This window comes from Parasteatoda tepidariorum, chromosome 2 (assembly GCF_982258835.1).
Source record: "Parasteatoda tepidariorum strain Cologne lab strain chromosome 2, Ptep-v5.0, whole genome shotgun sequence".
Lineage (NCBI taxonomy): Eukaryota > Metazoa > Arthropoda > Arachnida > Araneae > Theridiidae > Parasteatoda > Parasteatoda tepidariorum.
The window spans coordinates 122,706,386-122,729,925 of record NC_141756.1 but is presented as its reverse complement, the minus strand read 5'-3'; the positions used below and the strand labels follow the sequence as shown (position 1 = coordinate 122,729,925).

Below are 23,540 nucleotides of genomic sequence, written 5' to 3'. Positions count from 1 at the left end.
GATTATGATACAGAAAGCTTATCAAGTTTTGAGTCTGATGAAGACTTTGTTCACAGTATTTAGGTAATTACTGTATTTAAATGCTTCATTAAGTTTTACATTAGTTGTATTTATTGAGCCCTTTCAATTTAATATTTGTCTTATATTTATAATTAACTATTATTATTTATATAATTGATTATCATTTAGAATTTACTATTAAATAGTATCGTTTATTAATTATTTTAAAATACGTACAAACTATTATTTATGTACTACAAATACTTAAGAAATTTTTGAAGTGCGTGAGGCGAGCTATCTATGGCAACGCCAGAGAGTCCCGCAGTGGACTGATCGTTAAGACACGGTTCCCAGCAGATCACCGAAGTCAAGCATCACTGGCTACGGTCAGTGTGCGGGTGAGTGACCACTTGGATCAGTCTGCGTAGGGACCGAGGGTGTGCGGTATTGGTCCTCGTTAAACTGTGCTACCGTAAAGTGCTCGACTTCGCGCGCAGGTCGTCGGGCTACCGAAGCGGGGGTGCCATCCCCTCCGCAGAGGATCGAAATTGTGATGGCATGTCTTCGGATCATCCTCCGGGGTGTTTCCCAGACCGTCGCCAATAGCCCATTGTGCAGCTCTAGTGCGACGTAAATTAACAACAACAGCATCGCCAGAGAAGGAAGACATTTTCGGAAGAACGACGGGGGAAAACAGCTGCTACTTTCAAATGCTGTTTACTAGTAATACTGCGTGAATCAAGTCAACGAAAACTGCTCCTTTCCCTGACCGTCAAAGGGTTAATAAAGGGTGAATTTTTTTACTATTTTGCCTTTACAATAAGAATGATCTAAAAAAATTTGTACTTAAGTAATAAATTAAATAATTAATATTTTTTTACTTCAGTATTAGTGTGTAGTTTAATTAATGACATAATTTTTGTTTACATGTCTTTTCCTTTGACAGGATTTAAGAGAAAACAAGAATCAAAATGGTCAAAAGGTAACAATTAGTGAAATTTTAAAATTTATCCCATCCATTTATTTTTGTTATTATTTAAGTTTTTGTGTGTTTCTAGATAAAATTTAAATTGGCTAGCAATGTTTCATTTAAAGTTCACCTTGTTATTCCATTTTAGTGCACTTTAATTTGTGTTGAAAATTTAATTATGAGAAAAAAAGAGTGTTCCACTTAATATTTTTTTTTCCAGTATCTCTTTGATAGAGCTGAGAAATTTCACAGAGGTATTCGTAAATTAGGCTTAACTGTGTGCATGAAGATGGCTAAAGTTATTTGGACTAGTTTAAACTTTTGATCAGTGAAATAAGTATGTTCTTTACATTGTATAAAATGACTTGACTCTTTTGAATATTTTTTTTAGAAATTAAAATTTTTTTGTTTAGAAAATGTAAATAAATTTTTCTGAATGCAAAAATAATAATAAATAAATTATATTAATAAAAATAAAAAAATATTCATATAGATTACATAATATAATTTTTCCTTTTATTTATTTATTTCGCACTGAATATTAAAAATGTTCCACATATAATATTGCTTGATTGCATAAAACTTCTTAAAAACAAGTTATATTTAATGGAAATTCATACCTTTCTTTTTTTCTTCATACTTAATGGAATTTCATTTCAAAACTTACTATTTTCCTTTTTTAAAAAAAATAATAAAAAAGGTAAGAAAAAAACCTTTTGGTTCACTTTTTTCTTATCTGTAGCTGTAATTAATTATATATTATTCTAAGCGAAATTATAAATTTAGGTTTAAAAATTTTACTAATAAATTCAAATATGTATATAGTAATTCTGATATTGTCTGATTTGTATGATCAGAAAAAATTGTCCTGAAAATTCTTAAAGATGCCTTAAATGCCTTATCACAAACGAGAATCTCGAAACGCGCAGTTAATGAACCCCTTTTTGACGCGTCCGATTTTGTCATAAATACACGCGGTTTTATCAAAAATCTCTTTTTAGTTATTGTCATAGATTCCATGTTTTTTTTTATTATTATTATTAGTTTTCGTATGCGATGACGACTCGCAAAGTGAGAAAAAGAAGAAATATGTGATTTTTTTTTCTATGTATATATTCTTTTACGCTTTGATAGGAAAAAAATTTATTAAATAATCGTTTTTCTTTTGAATAAAAGTTTTTTAAATTTCATAAATGTTACTTTCGTGCATAAAAATTAGTCTTTCATTTCTCTTCTATTGACAAAAGAAGAAGAAAAGGAATGAAGTACTTTAAAAAAAAAAAACAAAAAAAAACCTGCTTATTGAGGGAAAAAAGATTTCATATAATTTTTTGTCCAGCAATCACATGTCTGTTAATACAATTCGAAAACATTTGTGCGTGCATCATAAATGTTATTTTAATCATAAGTTTAATTTGTGTTATTATAAAGAAAGAGACCTTTTTTTGTAAAAAAAAATAGCGATAGCTCTGATGCCACAAGTACCTTAAGATGAAGATTCAAACGCATTCATGTTATTATATCAATTACTTCAAACAGATTTTAGAAACAATAATAAAAAATGCTAAAACAACTATGAAAGAATTAAAGAAAGATTTTAATTAGTAACATATTAAATCTGAAACAAAAATAACTTTGAACTTAAATAAATTTTATAAGAAAAATCTATTGTAAAATGAATGAATGAATGAAATTGAATATGTTATTTTGAAAGCGCGACCTCCTATAAAATTTAATACAAATTATTCTGAAGATTAATGTTATTTTATAGGTGCTAGTTCACTTTGCCTTGTCTATTTTACGTTTAATCTACTTTTTTTTTCTCTTTTGTCTTCAGTTTATTCCAATATCCTGAGAATTATAATTCTTTTTCTACATATGGAAAATCTCACATGCAATATTTATAGAGTAAATTGTGTAAAAGTTTAGATCTAATTTTTACATTGAAAATATGAAGTTAAACTTTGCTTTATTATTAACATTAGAGAGCTTAGATTCTATTTACTTAATTGTAAAACTACTATAATAAACAAAACAAAAAAAAAGAAGAAAAAAAAAACTGTAAATAAAATTGCATTTGAATAGGCAATTCATATTTTTTTATAACCGTTGTTGAACAGCCGACCCAATTATTTGGGTTTACGACTACTGATGTTCAACTCCGTAGCCTTGTCATTTTGAACTCAATCCAGAAGACAAAGGAACTCTCCGATTGATTATCGGGAGTAATTTGCCTTTGTTGAGGATTTTTTGATGAAACTAACAGGCATGCGTGTAACATGGAGAGGGAAACCACGAAAACTTCCCACGGTCAGCCTGACGACAAAGTGACTCTAATCCATGATCCGTCTACCACTGAGGATATTTCTGGTCAGCACTGTGGTCGGTGTAAGCCGACCAGCCATCGCTGGGACTAGAACTCGGTTCATCTCATTGGAAGCCGAACACTCTATCTCTGATCCATCACAATGAAATGCATCAACGATAAAAAAAACTGTTGCATTGTCTGCGAAACTAAATATTTGGTTTGTGATCGGTGAAATAATATGAGAGTACCGCAGAGAGCGAATGTTTTGTGATTTGCTTATTGCTACTAACAAGGGGATGGAGGGTTATTTTATTACCCTCGTCTAACAGTCGACCCAATGTAGGTTTTACGGCTACTAATGCTCAACGCCGTGACCTTGTATGTATGAACCCAATCCAGAGGAACTCCTGGATGGAGTATCGGGAGAAATATGCCTTCGTGGAGAACATTTTAATGGAACTAACCCGCATTTGCGCTACATGGTGAGGAAAACCATGAAAACGTCCCACGGTCAGCCTATCAGCAAGGGGACTCTGACCTATGATCCGTCTACCACTGAGGATATTTTACATCAGAACTGTGGTCGGTGCTGGATATTTTTTCTTTACCATGTCGATTTTCGCGTGATTTTCACACTGTTCTTTTCAACTTTTTCACAATTCATTCAACCAGAGCCGTGGTGATTCAGGGGATAGAGCGTTCGCCTTCCAATGAGGTAAACCGGGTTCGAATCCCATCTGTGGCTGGTCGATATGAATTCCCCATCTGGCTCGCACCGACCGCAGTTCTGATGTAAAATATCCTCAGTGGTAGACGGATCATGGGTTAGAGTCCCCTTGCAGTCAAGCTAATAGTGGGAGGTTCTCGTGGTTTTCCTCACCATGTAGCGCAAGTGCGGGTTTGTTCCATCAAAAAAGTCCTTGAATGCAGATTTCTCCCTAGTACTTGATCCAGGAGCTCCCTTGTTTTGGATTAGGTTCAAAATTATTAGTCGTAAACCCAATAATTGGGTCGGCTGTTCAACGACGGTTATAAAATTAAATAAAATTCATTCAACCACAATCCTTTTCGGCCTTCCGTCAGTCCGTAAGGAATGAAAGCGCCTATCATTTTTTCATATTTGATGATATAGTTGCGTATACTGAGCTGGATGCGGTGGGAGGGATTCTTGTATTCTCATGTGCAACTCCGCTACTTTTAGTTTAGTTTTATTCAGTTTCATGCTCCATTTCATACCCTCTGAAATGTAACCGAAAAATCTCTCTAATTTCTGTTGATCACCGGGAACATTAAAATTTTTTTTTTACATTTTGCCTTGCGAAAGAAAATTTTATTTCTCTTGTTAATTTCATCATTGGGGAAGCGTCATCGTCTTTGGCAAGCTAATGGCTTTCTCGCTCTCTTCTATTTAATAATAATAAACCTTCAAGGATTATGGTACTGATAAATAGTTATATCTGCTTTGGTTTACTACATTTAATGCAGGCTTCGAAATCAATAATAATGAAAGCTTGTGCCTCCACATTTATTTATTTTGAAGAAACAACCCCCCTTTTTTAATAAAAAGATATTGATGTTTCAAAAGATTTACATCAAGGGCGGCGCCAGTAGGGGGTCAGGGGAGGCAATTGCACCCCCGTCGGTCATGGCCAGCCCCACCCATCGGGAAAAATTTAGAGTCTCGTCGGGAAAATAGTCTGGTCACATTTTTTTCTAAATAATATAAAAAAATGCCTAATAAAAATTTTTGTAGTTAATTTTTTATTTTTAAGAATTAGTAACAAAAATTAGTAAAATATATTGTAAATTCTATGTAATTGTAGTTTCACTGCACTACTTGTAACTTTGCTCATACATTGTTAAACTAGAGACCGGATGCGATTAGACATGGTTGAAATTGGCGACTTTTCGAAGTCCCTTAGAAATCCTTTCCCACAAACACATTTTCATTTTCTTGGAACAAAAGCCTGGGGACAGAAAGAGACGCAGGTCCCCTTCTTTACAAATTCTTTTTTGATGTTATGTGTTTATCAATGGTTTATGGGATCACATAATTGTTTTTTGAAATTTTCAAGTAAAATGAAAGTATACGAAAAAAAAATTTCCAATTTTTTTTATACTTTTAAATGAGGAAAATCATTTACTTATTCGGATTCAAGGTTTATATTTTAATCAACGCAATAAATATGCAGTCGGAAAAAAAGAAACAAATTTTTTTAAATTTATTATTATTTTTTATCATTCTCTTAGTAGTAAAAAGATTGTTGATTGATACAGAAAAACAATTAAACTGTTCGTATTCAATATCTTTAAATATATATTAATCAACAGATTCTCATTGACTTATTTTGTGTAGAGTGTATGAAATGGAAAAAGGGAACACCTTGATTAACTTTTGATTTAATCATATTTTCGCATACAAAGAGTCAATTTTAAGTTACGAAAATGACCAGAAAAGCGCATTCTGTTCTGGATAAACTTCCAAGGTTGTCTATAGTTTAATTTTCAAAATGAGGAAACAGCCGCAATCTGGAAGATATGGTCTGAAGTAAGATACGGCAGAGTTGGAAAGTTTGGGTCCTTTAATTTTAACTTCACTCTTCTATTATAGCCTATTATCTCGAGAACTTTTTGAGTGTATTGAAAAAATTTTGCATAAAATAACGAAAAACATTTTACACACAAATTTTTAAGTAAAATTAATTTTAAATAATTATTTGTTATTTGTTTATTAAATAGTTAGTAGTAAAATATATTGAATTGTATGTTCTACATATTTTTACATCCTTTTAATTTCAAAATACAAACCTTCAGTGCAATCGATCAATTAGTTTATGAGTTATCAAATTTTAAAAAAGTCAGTTTGCTTAAAATTTTATTTATTTCGAATTATTCAACCGATTTCATTCAAATTTTGTATTTTACAATTTAAAATTACCTTCCATAAAAATTTGTATATATTTTTATTTTATCCGTCGTTGAGTAACCGACCCTCGGGTTTACGATTACTAATGTTCAACTCCGTAGCCTTGTAATTTTGAACCCAATACAGAAGACAAGGAAACTCCTGCATAAGTACCCCCATAGGTATTGATTTTTTATGGGAACCTGGAGGACTTTGCGACTCGACATATTTAACGTGCATCATCAGTATCCATTTACTACACGGGGATTTCAAAAATGGGGATTCAGAATTTTTCCAACGCATATTATAAATAAAAATATAAAAAATATTAAATATTTTATAACTATTTATAACTATATTTTTTGCATGGCATTATCTTTGGAAAAACGAATTTTTGCAATTGTATGAAAATTTTTCGATTCAATCAAAACGCAAAACGTTCTTGAGATATGACGAGATTGAGATACTATCATCATTATCATTGAGCTATTATTTTGACGCTATTACTATGCAATTATTATGAAATTAACAAAAGAGGACAAAAGGAAAGACGTTTTTATATATTTATATCTGATATTAATATTGAAAGTGAACATAATATCACCGTATTTTTCTCTTTCAATCATAATCCTTAAAATTATCAAAGCATATGTATATGGATAACCACCAGCTAAATTACCTTTCTGTATAAAAATGAAAAATTATTTTGCTATTATCAGCAATATTGACATATACTTCAAATGAATGTACAGTGCGCAAAAAAATAAATAGACCCACCGGAATAAATTTTAATCTTAAGTTCGGTAATTCATGTTCTAGGACTCATTCGTAATGGTACGAGAGGGTGACATCAAATCAGAGCCGTTTTTAAGGATGGGCCCAGTGCCTCGAGTTCTGATGGGGCCCCCGAAAAGTCTAAAGTCACATTGTATTTTTTTTTTCTTTTTTAATTGTAACTCATTTATTATTTATAACTCAAGAGGGCCCCTAGATCCCACTTTTTTCTTCTTTTTTTAAAGTTTTATTCAGAGATTTATTCAGATTATTTTTTCTTTTTTCCGTAGTCGGATGCTTTTCAAAATCTAATAATCAATAAATAATAAGCAATAAAACGCTTTTTCCACTGATGAAAATATCCCCACTTTCGTAGTTACCACCCACAGAGTTGTCAAGTAGCCTGTTCACTTTGGGTCGGCCTAAACTGCGCAAAATTTTCTACCCCCTTCAATCAGTGACTCTCCTCCTCACCAAAATTCGTCATGGGAGGAGAAAGAAAGTAGGAAGTACATTTCAAAAAGACTAGTTTAAAAGGGTAGCTACAAAATTGGCTGTTTTTCGCCAAAAGATATTCTTTCTCAATATTCTCTAGTTCCTTTCCTTTTTTTTAATTCTTCCGATTGTTAATATAAGCTTATTTTCATAATTTAGAATCAATGTTTTTCTTCCAAGCACATATAATAAATAAATATTATATTGAGAAATGTTAAATAAATATGTTTAAATGGGGCAGAATTGGACGGATTTATATTAAGATCCTTCTTTATAGCTGATAAGTTTTGGTTTCATTCGTTTAATTAGAAGACATATTAAAAATGTGAACCTCTAAATATTATTTTTAAATTTTGAGGATTTCCCCAAAGTGGGAATCAAATACTTTTTCCACCTATTTACTCTAAAATAAGTTTACGGTGAAAGTATTTTTAACAGTTTTTCATTGTAAAGCATATATTTTAGAATGTATAAAAATGTGTAATTTATATTAACCCTTCTTTCAAGAGAAGTTACAGTTTTCTATATAGTTAGAAATTCAATTGCAAGAGGGAGATAATTAATTTTAATATAGCTGCTTAAGTTTCTAATTCGAGCATACTTGTGTTTTGTTAAAAATTTAGATTAAATTAAGGTATAATCAGTTTATTTTATCTATTTACTGCTGTCTGAAATGGATAAATCAAAATATGCAGTGATGCTAAAAATATCTACAATATAACAGCGTGAAAAAATTACAAAAAAGTTTAATTAAAAAGATTATGTGACTTTTTAAACTCTGTTTTTGCTTTACTTAACATGCCAATATTTAATGAATTGTGTTTTATTGCAATTCTCAAAGTATCCTCTAAATGCTAATTTGTCAAATATATTATTCTTAATTAAGTGTTCTGTTATGCTTACTTGGCATCTAATTTTATAATCTTCTAAGCCTCTGCTTTAAATTTTGTATTTCAAGTTATCTGAAATAAATTTCTTTGTACAAACTTTTTTATTTTCCTATCGAATTGTTTTAAACTGAATGTGATAATTCAGTGAGACACAAAAACATCATCAATGTTTCTTGTCCTGAAAAACCTTAGAGTTCACAATTGTCCTGATATTCCAGATTGACGTGGTAAAGAAAATGTGATCTTGCTTTTAACTTTTTGATCTAATATTCCCGATTTTCGTGTATTTTCTGATCCTGCCATTTTCTACAAGCATGAACTTTAAAAGATTTGATTTGTAGAATGAAGAGATTTTGGTTTTCAAACATTTTTTGTTATTTATTATTTTAATATAAATTGATAATGCTAGTAAAAATTTAATAGTTCCAATTCAGAGACCGTTTATCAACTACATAGATTAAAGATCTTTTATTGTGTGGTCTGTGGGCTAATAGAAGCACTTAGATTTTAGTTGCTTTTTGAATTATCTCATTTTGTTTAAAATAATAATAAACTACTTAGAAAAAGAAAAGGTTTATAGAATGACAATTTTTGTATTGTAATATAAGTTTTTTTTCTTCTCTCCTTTCTTTTTGCAAAATAGTGTATTTCGTATCTCAGTAATTTTGCCTACGCATTAATTGATTCTACTCTAACTTTATTTAAATTTTTAAGAACCAACATTTAGTAACATTTAATAAACTTTGTTTTAGTAGAACAAAATATGCCTTTTTACTTTGTCATTTGCTTTTTTTTTTAAAATTAGTTTAACAATGTATACTGTTCCAAAATATATCTTGTTTTTTTTTTTTTTTTTTGAAATTTGTTCTGATTTTTTCTTTGGTTTATTATGAGGCTTAGAAAATATATTCTAAATTATAATTTTTGTTAAATGTTTTATGTTTCACAGCTCTTTGATTGCCTTTTCTGACTGTAGTATTACTTATTTTAATGTAAGAATCTTGAATATTTTTAGGCCTCTTGCTTATAGTACTTTAGATGATCTTGTGCATCATGTGAGACAACATATAGTGGACTCTTGCTTAATTGTACTTCCATATGCTTTTATTCTTTAAAATATCAAAAATCTTATAGACTAAGAAAAACCGTTAATTGTCTGGGAATTTTATTTAAAGAAAAATAAAAGATGGAAAAAATACAATCTTAGGTTAGAACCTGGAAAAATCGTTCAGCAAACCTAGAAACTAAACAATCTATTTCAAATTGGACTATAGCACTAAATAGCCTATAAGGTTCAAAGTAAATAAGTTCACTATTTGTTTTTATTTTTTTGTTGTTAAAATTCTGTAGTAACATTGTTGAATTTTTGAATTATCGAAATTAAAGTATTAATTTGTGTTATCTTTTTATAATTGTTTCTGTAGCAAAATAAATAAAAAAATGAGGCAAAATCAGATCTGCATTTTCCAATAGTCCTGCTATGGACTGAGCGTTATGACTCGGTTCCCAGTAGATCACCGAAGTCAAGCATCACATGCTTGCATGTGCTTTTGTTCTTTAAAATATCAGGGTTTTCACTGGATAAGGAAGACCTAGAAATGGCTGGGAATTTTATTTAGGGAGAAAAGAGTCGGGGGAATGATGCACTGTTTGGCCAAAATCTAAAAAAAAAATTTTGCAAACCTTGAGTGTAAATACTCACTTGAGTGTAGATAACCAATTTCAAAATTTGCAGTAACAATATGTAGCCAATGAATTTCAAAATAAATAAGTCCAATATCTATTACTTTTATTTATTAAATTCTTTTTGATAAAATTTTACTGTAACATAGTTGAATCTTTTTAGAACATTGAAATTAGAATGTTAATTTATAAAAAATACTTGGTTTAACAATTTATGGTTTTAAATTTTTTCTTAAATATAACTATAAATCCAGATCAATAATAAAAAAGTTCTTTAAAATTAAGTTTTCTGTATAAATAAATGTTGATTTTTAATCATTAGTAAGAAGTTTGATAGCAGACTGTATCATTGATATGACTCTATTAATAAATTATGTTTCATTGAGCTTTTCAGTTTCCAGTTTTTATGCAAAATATTGCTTTTGTTTATAATTTATATTTATGTAAAACCCTTCTAGGGAAATAAAATACATTTACAAAATTTAATATTAGGCATATTTCTAATTAAAAAATTAGTTTTAATAAAAAATATATATATATATATTTCTAAAGAAATATAATCTTGAAATTTCATGATTTCTAATCTTGAAAATCTGTGTTTTAATCCTATAAATGACTTGGAACCTTGAATATAATTAATGTATAAAATCCCCATATCTGTGTATTTGTAATATTTTTTTTCATTAATATCAGAATCAATAATTTTTCACTGTGCATTCAAACAAAAGTTTCTACGCTAGAATTTTGAAACAACAGTATTTAAAAAAGCAGGCTTAAATATTTTTAGTTTCTTTTTCTTCCTAATTTTTAACATATAATATTTTATACATTGTGTGTAAAACATTTTACACCATCAATAATAATTTTACAATCAACTTTAAGAATATTTTATTAATTTTTGTTCCTTGACATTATTTGTATGTGTACCCATCCATATATGTCTTGACAGGGCTCATAAGTTTCAGGTTAATAAGTAGGTATAAGTTTAAATAAAATGAAAGTCAAAGTATTTCAAAGTATATCTTCTATAAGACTAATTTCTTAATAGTTTTTTGAAAACTGTTGCAATAGATTTAAAGAATGCATTTAGAAACTTATATTTTTATTCATTCTAAATAAGGAAACAGGTATGCAAAAAAAGTCTATCATTAAGGTGTTGAAAGTGCTGTAGTCGCACAAACACATGAATGTTTCTGTATATTTCATTAAATCATTATTTATTAACTATTAAGAAAATTGTTATTTTGTTAGTAATTTTTTTTTAATATTAGTGAAATGTTTCATTGTTTTAAATGAATATATTTTCTAATAGTTTTTTTTAGTTTCAGGCAAAATTTGGTTTTCCTGCTTCTCAGGCAGCTAATTATAACATAGCAGAATGTAGAAGCTTAGTCAAAACTTTAGTATGTTCATCGAAAACAGTTGCTTGGAGAATTACGGCTTGCAAGTTTTCTGGCGGTAAACTTTATTTACCCCTTCTTAGAAAATTTTGTTTTAATATGACTATATCCATAACCTATATGACTATCCATAACGTATATACATACCCATATGACTATAGACATATCCTTTTATTACAAGTTTTATTATCTGGTGTAGTTTAGCTACCATTAGAATTATTAAATTCCAATTTACTTGTATATAAGACATGTTAACTCGATTCTATCTGGAGGTACCTTTGGATAGATAACAGTTGACACTGTCAGTAGCCTAGCTGTACATTGGTGACTTTTGAACACACATACCTCAACAGAAATGCCCACTTTGATATGAACACTCCTTCTTTGACAGATGGAACACTGTGAACAGGTTGACTTGCTATTTGTGACTGTGACCTTGCTTTCCTTACGCTGTTGCTACACAGCCTTGATCAAAAACAACAGCAGCCCACACACATTCGACTGCTAATTGCAAAACAATGCTTTAGAAGTCTAATATTAATCCTAATGGGATATTTCAAACTGTTTTACATATTCCTCAATGTACATGCTTTATTGGAATTGCATTAAAGCATAGTTTATCGAAACCAGGGCTCGAACAAACTCAGAAATTTTACCCGTCCTCCTTTGAAACTAACACGTCGCTTCTAAATAAATAAAAAATATAATTTTCTCTTATTTATTACAAACATTTATATAAATTGCACAATGAATTAATAGTTACTGGGATTACATTATACAGTAATAAAAGAAATACTGGGTTACTAATAGTTACCTAGTATTTCTTTTATGAAATAATTTAAATGACAAAGATCAAGTTATCTGGAATGTCAATTTATCCGAGGGTGCTGCGTTATTTAAATGAATCAAATATGACGTTTGCCAGTTTCACAAACAAGCCAATGATTTACAGAGGTTTCTGCACAGAAATCTGAAACGGTTTTCCATTAGGTAGATTTTCATAATTGCGTTTAACGCTTCTTGTTTATCAATTCCACCATGCGCAGTATTGTCGGTCATTTTGCTGCATTAGGTCTTTATAAATAGCTTGGGTTCGGAGGGCTGAAGTTTTCTGGTATTTAACGGTGTTATGTATCTTAAGTTTTAATGACACCCATTCTTGAGAAAAATTTTCTTTATCTACTGCTTCAAAAAAGATTGTAAGATAACAAAAATTGAAAATGTATCATGAACATTAACAGGGAAAATGGCCGTCCGCGCGGACGTCGGATTTGAGAAATTTGTTGTCCGCTGGGAATTTTTGACCGCCGAGGACGGGTGGTTTTTCGAGCCCTGGCGCCGGGCATTCAGCTAAAACAAGCATTCAATATATCAATGGAACGCACTAAAGCTTTATATCAATTAGTTTAAGATAATTACAATTATAGAATAATTATTTTTATTTTAGAATGAAATGCTTTAAAAGACAAATATCTGTTAATGATAAATATTAAATCAATGAAAAAACATAGCCCATATTGAACTCTTACGAATTGCCCCTGATAAATTTTGAGACAGAAGAAAAAATTAAAGCCGGATAGATTTCCGAATCACCTTCTAGTTTTACTATTTAAATAAATTGATTTGGATGTCTTTCACCCGCCTGTCTCATTAGTGATTCAGCATATTTCGATATCTTTTTTGTTTCGTTCTTACTTAATATTAATTTGTTTGCGACAATTAATTTGTATACCTTTTTTACTTAATTTTTTTCTAGGAGTTTAAAAATATAATATCGAGGGCATGAACGTAAATTAAATTGGATTTTTTTGTATGCCTTTTTTACTTACATCATCCACACACCCACACGCAACTGTCTGCTCTAAATAATACGAGCATGAAATGAGATAGTGTGGAGTTATTTAAATTCATATTCAAAAGTATTAGTTAATTGTGTTATGAATTGACAATTTCAGTCATTTTTTAGGTACTATTTGAAACTGCAGCATATCATATAAAAGCACTAAAAGTAACATTTGTGCAATTTTAAATTGAAATAAGAAGGAGTTACGATCCTTAGAAATAGATATTAAATAGTTTCATATGCAAATGATGGGTCAAAATTACCTTTTAAACAAATCAAAAAAGTCTTTTACCTCTTAAATTAAAAAAATTGTTTATTTTTAAATAATTTATTAATACTCGAATTATTTAAGAGATGATATGTTCCTTTCTAATGACAACGAAGTTTTTATTTTATCCAGTCATTTATTTATATTTTTTTAATTTACTTCTTATTTGTTTTTGTTTTATTAAATTTAATGCACGGGCTTAAAATTAAAACAAATCTGTCAAAACTTCACAAATAGTTTTGATTTAGGATTTTAAGAAGTTGTTTCGACTTTGATTTAAAAGCCTTACTATAAACACATAATAACAAGAAAACTCAAGGAGTTAAAAATAGAAACAAGTATGATGGATAAACAATAAAACCATAAGCTATATAAATAAATGAAATTTGTGTAAGAAATGTAATATTTTACAAATTAAACATATTTCATATTTAGGCAAAACATAAAAATTAGGTCAGACAGGAAGATTGAACAATTTTTTTCAAGTACAATTAAGTAAAAGATAGAGTAAAAATAGAGTAAATTAAGTCAGAAAATTAATGTTAAGCAAATTGCGGCGCAAAAGAAATAATGCATACTTTACTTTTAAGTATAATCGCATTTTCTCGCGCTTTGTTATGCTATCTGTTAATTATTCTTAAGCGATACTTATCTTATGCGTTACGTTTTATATTTTCCGAATTTATTCTTATGAATTACATCAAATTTTTTCATGCGCTACTTTTTTCGTATGCTTTACTTATGCATAATTTTAGGAGTTACTTTTCTTTGAGTTTGTTTTTACAAATTTACTACAGTCTTGCATTTAAAAAAAATCATAAGTTGTATTATTCGTTTGTGCCTTACTTTTCTTTCAAGAGTGTACGCATCTCATGCGTTACTGCTAAGCTTTTCTTATATTGCGAGTTACATTTTTGCCCTACTTTTTTATGCATTAGTTGGGTGTAAATTGAAGCATGAAAATATTCGTAGCTTATTTTAAAAGATATTTTTTCTCTATGCCTTACATTTACATGATTACGTGTTAATTGTCAAGATGCTACAATATAATTCTATGACATTTTTTACTTTCGGCGATTTTTATTTTAAAGGATAGACTTCACGCGTTAAATGAGATGCTTCGCTTTACAAAAAAACTTTTATATATCAATAGACAAAAAATGGCTATATATTCGTTTACTCTTTCATGCTTTGCTTTTACTTGTTACACGCATTTAATTTCTTATCTTACCAGTACTTTATACATGATGTTGTACTTGCGCTTGCCCTTCCTTTTAATTTTACTCATGCGTCTCCATTACAGATTTTATTTTGAGCATTAATATTTTTAATTTACGTGTTTATTCTTATTATGTGTGTTTTCACTTATCCCATTCATTAATTACTTTTTATAAGCTTCTTTTAGTTTTGCCCGATATTATATATTACGCTTTACTTATCTTTATTCTCTCGCTAATTCACGAGTTTTATGTTTAGGCGTTTTATGTTTTATTTTTACTTCACTTAAGTCTGTTTAGCTTGTGTCTTACTGTTTCACTTTTGTTTACAGGAACCATAATTTTCTAATAATTATTATACAGTTTGTACAAGCACTTACTAGTATATTAGTATTTACCAAACTAATTGCCTGTTTAGAGTGCTACTTTTTACTTTGCAATAAGTGAATTTGTAACCAACGCTCAGATGTAATTACACAATGACTGAAATAGTATCTCTCTTTTCTAACTAAGCCAATTTTTTTTTAATTTTATGCCATTTGATTGCCTCAATATAAGGGTCTGTTGACCTAGAATGGCAATTTATATTTTAATTTGCTTCTAATATTGCTGGTGCTTTAAATTGAATTGTGCTTTTAATCCATACTTTAGGATCTGTTGAACTGGAATATTCATGACATACATGCCAGATATATTTGCCATGTTTTCTTAAAGATATAATATTTTGACTAATTGTAGATGGCTAATTTTGTTCGCCCGCAAAGTTTACGAGCTGTTGTCATATGACTTTTGTATTTTATGCACTTTATGTTCTTTACTTGGTTTTAATTAGCAGTTACCCGTATACCCTGAATTGGGGCAGGACGGGGTAAATATTCTCATCTCTTATCTAACTAAGCATGTTTACTTGTAATAAAGCAACAAAATGAGAAAGTGTAATTCAATTGAATTCTATCTTACAAAAATTATGTAAATTTTACTTTATAAAGCAATTAACTGAGATTTCGAAAAAATTAAGATTCAGTTAAAAGTTTACGATATGAATTTTCAATTGTATTTTAGTTTCAAGAATATAACATTTGCGTTTTACTCTTATTTTTAGAACCTTATTTCATGCTTTTGGGGGTAAAGAAAGATACACAGACGCCATACATTTTAATTACATTTGCAAGAATCAGCTGTAAAATATTTGAAAAATAAATTTACATTTAAATAAGATAACTTAGCAGACTTAACATATTTCAGTCCTTTTTATGTATACACGAAAGATATGCGATTACTTCATCAAAAATAGTCTTCTTTCAACGAAACTTACTCGCTCAAATCTGTCCAGTGACTTGAATTGTTCGCCATCGTAACACTTGGAAATCCTTTCAGTTTCTCGAAGATCTTAAATTGTTCTTGCATAAATAGGAATACTTGCATAGGAGCCAATTTAAAGTACGATGGAGACTGTAACGAACACGCCGAGGATGGTATAAGCTGAATCATAATGTACTATAATCTTCCAAATAGTTCTGCGACTTATCGATTTTAACAATCACTTCTACAAATCGATATCTTTTAAGATCCTGTAATGAAAAGTGCACTATTTAACCTCTTTATAACATGCTCTTACAAATTTTACTGTTAAACTATCAGTTCGAAATGTTTTTTTTTTAAAACTAAAACAATTCTTATTAAAGAGATGTAAATTCGTACTTTATTATTATTATTTTTTGTCCGACTGAATGTAGTGAAGAGCATTATTACGCTTGTTCAAAGATCTAACGATTTTTGTTTGTTTAACTAATTATTCACCAAATTTAATTAGATATATTTTTTCCTTATGCGTTGCATTTTCATGTTTTTAAACCTAACATTTAATCCTTTGTTCTATATTTTACTTGTTACTTTTCATTTAGCGGTACCTAGTTAATCTCTACTTTTAAGTTTTATATTTTTCGCGTTTACTTTTTTAATTTTTCTTCTGTGTTACTATTAGAGTATGATTTTCTTATGCATTACTATAACGCACTACACTTACTTTCATGCGCTATTGACTTTTATGTATTACTTTTCCGTTCACCTTACTTACCTTAAGAGTTACTTTTGTTTTTCTAATGAGTTACTTTTAATTATATAATGCGTTATTTTTTTTCCTTTTGATATTTGTAACTTTAACGAGTTTCCTTATTTTATTGTTCTTGCACATTACTTTTAATTTCGAGATTTGCTTCGTTTCACGCTTTACTTTCATTTATGCTTGACTTCAATGCGTTTTCATTTTTCAGACGTCACTTTTACTCGTTACATTCCTTATATTAGGCGGACCGGAAAGTAGTGTTTCGGGGCATTAAATATTCGTTAGTCTTAAAAAGCAATCCGTTTCATTTCGATCCGACATTGAAAGCTTGTTGCTAACGAGGGTGAATACTTTATTGATTAAAAAGAAAATCTTGATTATAAATATCAAATGCACCAAAACTACGTTACTTTCCAGTCCCCCTTATATTTTAGGCTCTAATTCTCTTAATACTTTACTTTCTCTTATAATTTTTACTCCTTACTTATCTTAACTTTTCTTATTTTAATCACCATTTACTGTACATTTTTTCCTCTCTTTTATTTTATACGTTACATTTACACTCTTACTTTTCGATGAGTTTTTTTCTTGTTTATTTTTTATGCGTAACTTTTCAGTTTTCCAATTTCTTTAAGCTTTTCATTTCTTTACGCTTTGCTTTCACGCGTTATCTAATTTTACGGATTATTTTTCTTTATTTGGTACTTTTTTCTTATAATATGCATTATAATTTACGAGATATGTTTCTTTATGAATTACTTTTACGCGATTTCTCATATACGATTTTTTACGCGTTGCTTTTCTCTATGCGAATGAGTTATTTTTACACATTATACATTTCATTGTTACGCGACTTTTAAACGTTATTACTTAACTTTGTTGCATGTTATAAAATTTTGTGAATTCTTTTTTTTTCATGCGTTACGTTTTTTCTGCATTATTTTTTACTTTCCTTCCGCATTACTTTAAGTGTTATTTAATTTTATGAATTACTTTTCTTTATGCGTTACATTTAGACATTAAATACTTTCACATGACTTTTCTTAAGTTTAAATTTACTTTTTTTATGTGTTATTTATACGCGTATACTTCTTCAAGCGTTAATTTTTATGCCTTATTTTACAAGATCTATGTATGCATTTTATCTTATGTGTTTCTTTTTATTTAGAGTTGCATTTACGCCTTGACTTTCTTTACTTTATTATGCCTTAATTTTAAGCGTTGCTCCTTTTTATTCTTTTCTCCACACTTTATATTTTGCGCGTTACTCTTCTTTATAGTTACGCATTTACTTTCCTTACGTGTCTCGTACTTTTACGCGTTATGATTTAATACGAATTAATTTTTTATTAAATTCGTAACATTTACTTTTCTTCTAAGTTACTTTTAAATTTAAGAGTTAATTCATTTTACGCGTTTTTTTCTTTATGCATTATTATTGTTTTCTTTTCTCATTACTTTTACGTGTTGCTTTTAATTATTTGCGCTATCCTTTACTCTACATTTTACTAGAATTTTTTTCCTTTATGACGCATATTTACACTTCTCGTCCTAAGTGTTACTTTTTGTCCATTTTTTTAATTTAATTTTTAAACACTATCAACATTATATTTTATTTTTCTTATATTTTATTTTTTCGCCTTTCCTCACGCATTTATTTTTCACACCCAAAAAGTTATGTTTAACTTTTACACTTTAGTGTAGTTAGCACGTTGCTTTTATAATTAACTTAAAACGTTTTTTCTTCTTCTTATATGTAAGACTATGGATTTCAATGAACAAGGTTCGAGTAAGAGTCAGAGATCACGAGTTCGAAAAACCTCTGAAGGAGGGAGTTCGAACATTTAAAAATAGTTTAAAGACAGAATTTGCATAGTATTAATTTTGAGTGTGTAAGTACCCTCATTATGCAAGTGTTACTTTGTATATATATATAACAAATCAAGATTGGATTTGGAGTTTTGTTTCTTTTAATTTTCATGACTGTATGTTATTGAATTCGTTACCTCATGTTATGGAGAGGATTGTTTCTCCTTTATGATGTTTAAGTTAAGTTATGGTTTTTCTTGCTTAATAAAATTTATGATTAGTTAAAAGATGACTTTTTCATTATGCTTGCTGGGCATTTTCCACAACGCACTAAACTCTGCGAGCATTATACATGATTTTTACTTTTGTACGAATTGTTTTTAACTTATTTGCTTTTATTACGTGTTACTTTTGTGCACTGCATTTATTCGTTTCTACGTTTATTCTATTATAAAATTTACGCATTATTATATTTTAAGTTTTTTTACTTCGTGAATTACTTTTGTTTCATTTTCTTATGCAATACTTTGAAACATTGCTTTACTAGTTTACGCAATCCTTTACTGTACATTTTATGTTTTTTTTTCTCCTTTATGCACTAGATTTAAGTTTCTCCTCTTCTTAAGCGCTAATTTTTCACGCTTACTTTCTATGAATTATGTTTATACGTTAAATTTGTTTTTTTTTTTTTACTTAATTTACACACTATCTGCTTTATATTTTCTTTTCTTATGAGCTATTTTTAATTTTCTTATGCGTTAATTTTTGGTCTTTCCTTACGTATTTATTTTTCTTGCGCATAAAACGTTTTGTTTAGCTTTTACAATTAATTGTATTTTGCACGTCGCTTTGATACATTACTTAAAACGTATGTTTTTTTTTGCTTCTACATGACTTTTACTTTTCTTATGTGTTACTTTAGGGCCTACATTTATTCGTTTCGGCGTTTATTCTAATAATAAATTTACGCTTTCTTTTCTAAATGCATTGCTTTTGATTACTTTTCTTGCGCAGTACTTTTATTCATTTACGCTATACTTTACTGTACATTTTATAAGCTACATTTACGCTTCTGATCTTCTTAAACGTTACTTTTTTATGCACTATTTTTACTCGTAAAATTTGTTTTTTACTTAATTAACACACTATCTACTTCATATATAATTTTACTTAAGCGTTATTTTTTCGCCTTTCCTCACGCATTTATTTTATTTTATACATAAAAAGTTAAGTTTAACTTTTAAAATTTATTGTACTTTACACATTGTTTTTTTTCTTCTTTACTTAAAGCGGTTTGTTTTTTGATACTTTACTTTTACGCATTGCTATAACTTCTGGATGGCTTTTACTTTAATGCGCCACATTTATACTTTTATTAAATTTCTTCGTTTTTTTATGCGCCACATTTACTCGTTTCTACGTTTATTTAATACTAAATTTTCTCCTTATTATAATTTACGTTTTTTTTTCTTTATGTTATACTTTTGTTTCCTTTTCTTATTATTGATTTTACGCATTGCTTTTATTTATATCGCTATTCTTTACCGTACATTTTACGTTTTTATTTTCTTTACGCCCTATATTTACGCTTCTCCTTTTCTTAAGCGTTTTTTTTTTTCACGTTTACTTTTTGATGCATTATTTTTCCCGCTATATTTGTTTTTTTTTTATTTAATTAACACAATATCTACTTTATATTTTATTTTTTTTATGAGATATTTTTTCGCCTGTCTTCACGCATTTATTTTTCTTGCGCATAAAAAGTTATGTTTAATTTTACATTTTATTGTATTTTGGACATAGCTTTTATACTATACTCGAAGCGTTTTTTCCTCTTGTACATGGCTGGCATTTCTATGCGCTGATTTTATTTCTTCGCTTTTTTATGCGCCATATTTACACGTTTCTACGTTTATTTAATACTAAATTTACTCCTTATTATAATTTACGTTTTTTTCTTCTTTATGTTATACTTTTGTTTCCTTTTCTTATAATTGATTTTACGCATTGCTTTTATTTATATCGCTATCCTTTACCGTACATTTTACATTTTTATTTTCTTTGCGCCCTATATTTACGCTTCTCTGCTTCTTAAGCGTTTTTTTTTTCACGTTTACTTTTTGATGCATTATTTTTCCCGCTATATTTGTTCCTCTTTATTTAATTAACACAATATTTACTTTATATTTTATTTTTTTATGAGTTATTTTTTCGCCTGACTTCACGCATTTATTTTTCTTGCGCATAAAAAGTTATGCTTAATTTTACATTTTATTGTATTTTGGACATAGCTTTTATACTATACTCGAAGCGTTTTTCTTCTTGTACATGGCTGACATTTTTATGCGCTGATTTTATTTCTTCGTTTTTTCATGCACCATATTTACTCGTTTCTACGTTTATTTAATACCAAATTTACTCCTTATTATAATTTACGTTTTTTTTCTCTTTATGTTATACTTTTGTTTCCTTTTCTTATATTTAATTTTACGTATTGCTTTTATTTATATCGCTATCCTTTACCGTACATTTTACGTTTTTATTTTTTTTACGAACTATATTTACGCTTCTCCTTTTCTTAAGCGTTTTATTTTCACGTTTACTTTTTTATGCTTTATTTTTCTCGCTACATTTGCTTTTTTGATATTTAATTAGCACAATATCTACTTTACATTTTATTTTTTTTTACGAGTTTTTTCTTCGCCTGTGTTCACGCATTTATTTTTCTTGCCCATGAAAAGTTATGTTTAATTTTACATTTTATTGTATTTTGGACATAGCTTTTATACTATACTCGAAGCGTTTTTTCTTCTTGTACATGTCTGACATTTTTATGCGCTGATTTCATTTCTTCGTTTTTTTATGCGCCATATTTACTCGTTTCTACGTTTATTTAATACAAAATTTACTCCTTATTATAATTTGCGTTTTTTTTTCTTTATGTTATACTTTTGTTTCCTTTTCTTATATTTAATTTTACGCATTGCTTTTATTTATATCGCTATCCTTTACCGTACATTTTACGTTTTTACGCCCTATATTTACGCTTCTCCTTTTCTTAAGCGTTTTTTTTTTTTCACGTTTACTTTTTGATGCATTATTTTTCCCGCTATATTTGTTTTTTTTTATTTAATTAACACAATATCTACTTTATATTTTATTTTTTTTATGAGATATTTTTTCGCCTGTCTTCACGCATTTATTTTTCTTGCGCATAAAAAGTTATGTTTAATTTTACATTTTATTGTATTTTGGACATAGCTTTTATACTATACTCGAAGCGTTTTTCTTCTTGTACATGGCTGACATTTTTATGCGCTGATTTTATTTCTTCGTTTTTTCATGCACCATATTTACTCGTTTCTACGTTTATTTAATACCAAATTTACTCCTTATTATAATTTACGTTTTTTTTCTCTTTATGTTATACTTTTGTTTCCTTTTCTTATATTTAATTTTACGTATTGCTTTTATTTATATCGCTATCCTTTACCGTACATTTTACGTTTTTATTTTCTTTACGCCCTATATTTACGCTTCTCTGCTTCTTAAGCGTTTTTTTTTTCACGTTTACTTTTTGATGCATTATTTTTCCCGCTATATTAGTTTTTTTTACTTAATTAACACAATATCTACTTTAAATTTTATTTTTTTTATCAGTTATTTCTTCGCCTGTCTTCACGCATTTATTTTTCTTGCGCATAAAAAGTTATGTTTAATTTTACATTTTAGTGCATTTTGGACATAGTTTACTCGAAGCATTTTTTCTTCGTGTACATGGCTGACATTTTTATGCGCTGATTTTATTTCTTCGTTTTTTTATGCACCATATTTACTCGTTTCTACGTTTATTTAATACAAAATTTACTCCTTATTATAATTTGCGTTTTTTTTCTCTTTATGTTATACTTTTGCTTCCTTTTCTTATAATTAATTTTACGCATTGCTTTTATTTATATCGCTATCCTTTACCGTACATTTTACGTTTTTACGCCCTATATTTACGCTTCTCCTTTTCTAAAGCGTTTTATTTTCACGTTTACTTTTTTATGCATTATTTTCCCCGCTATATTTGTTCCTTTTTATTTAATTAACACAATATTTACTTTATATTTTATTTTTTTATGAGTTATTTTTTCGCCTAACTTCACGCATTTATTTTTCTTGCGCATAAAAAGTTATGCTTAATTTTACATTTTATTGTATTTTGGACATAGCTTTTATACTATACTCGAAGCGTTTTTTCTTCTTGTACATGGCTGACATTTTTATGCGCTGATTTTATTTCTTCGTTTTTTTATGCGCCACATTTACTCGTTTCTACGTTTATTTAATACTAAATTTACTCATTATAATTTGCGTTTTTTTTTCTTTATGTTATACTTTTGTTTCCTTTTCTTATATTTAATTTTACGCATAGCTTTTATTTATATCGCTATCCTTTACCGTACATTTTACGTTTTTACGCCCTATATTTACGCTTCTCCTTTTCTAAAGCGTTTTATTTTCACGTTTACTTTTTTATGCATTATTTTTCCCGCTATATTTGTTCCTTTTTATTTAATTAACACAATATTTACTTTATATTTTATTTTTTTATGAGTTATTTTTTCGCCTGACTTCACGCATTTATTTTTCTTGCGCATAAAAAGTTATGCTTAATTTTACATTTTATTGTATTTTGGACATAGCTTTTATACTATACTCGAAGCGTTTTTTCTTCTTGTACATGGCAGACATTTTTATGCGCTGATTTTATTTCTTCGTGTTTTTAAGCACCACATTTACTCGTTTCTACGTTTATTTAATACTAAATTTACTCCTTATTATAATTTACGTTTTTTTTCTCTTTATGTTATACTTTTGTTTCCTTTTCTTATATTTTATTTTACGCATTGCTTTTATTTATATCG

General features: G+C 28.6%; 1 protein-coding gene and 1 long non-coding RNA gene across 6 annotated transcripts in view; one reads left to right on the top strand and one right to left on the bottom strand.

Moving 5' to 3' along the window:
• Positions 1 to 23,540, top strand: part of LOC147816139 (uncharacterized) — a 58,039-nt gene that overhangs the window by 2,084 nt on the left and 32,415 nt on the right. For 4 of the 5 annotated variants that reach the window (XR_015431783.1, XM_087158253.1, XM_087158255.1 and 1 more), the window contains exons 2-4: positions 947 to 982; positions 1,191 to 1,307; positions 11,348 to 13,106. Coding sequence is in view for 3 of the 5 variants with exons in the window: in XM_087158253.1 (XP_087014379.1) it covers positions 947 to 982; positions 1,191 to 1,295 (141 nt within the window). In the remaining 2 variants the exon portion in view is untranslated. Of the gene's footprint in view, positions 1 to 946; positions 983 to 1,190; positions 1,308 to 11,347; positions 13,107 to 23,540 lie in introns of those variants that run through there. The other variant, XR_015431781.1, reaches the window with a different exon arrangement.
• Positions 15,903 to 23,540, bottom strand: part of LOC122270877 (uncharacterized) — a 112,775-nt gene continuing 105,137 nt past the window's right edge. The window contains exon 17 of the long non-coding RNA XR_015431784.1: positions 15,903 to 16,324. This is a non-coding gene — a long non-coding RNA (uncharacterized LOC122270877). The remainder of the gene's footprint in view (positions 16,325 to 23,540) is intronic.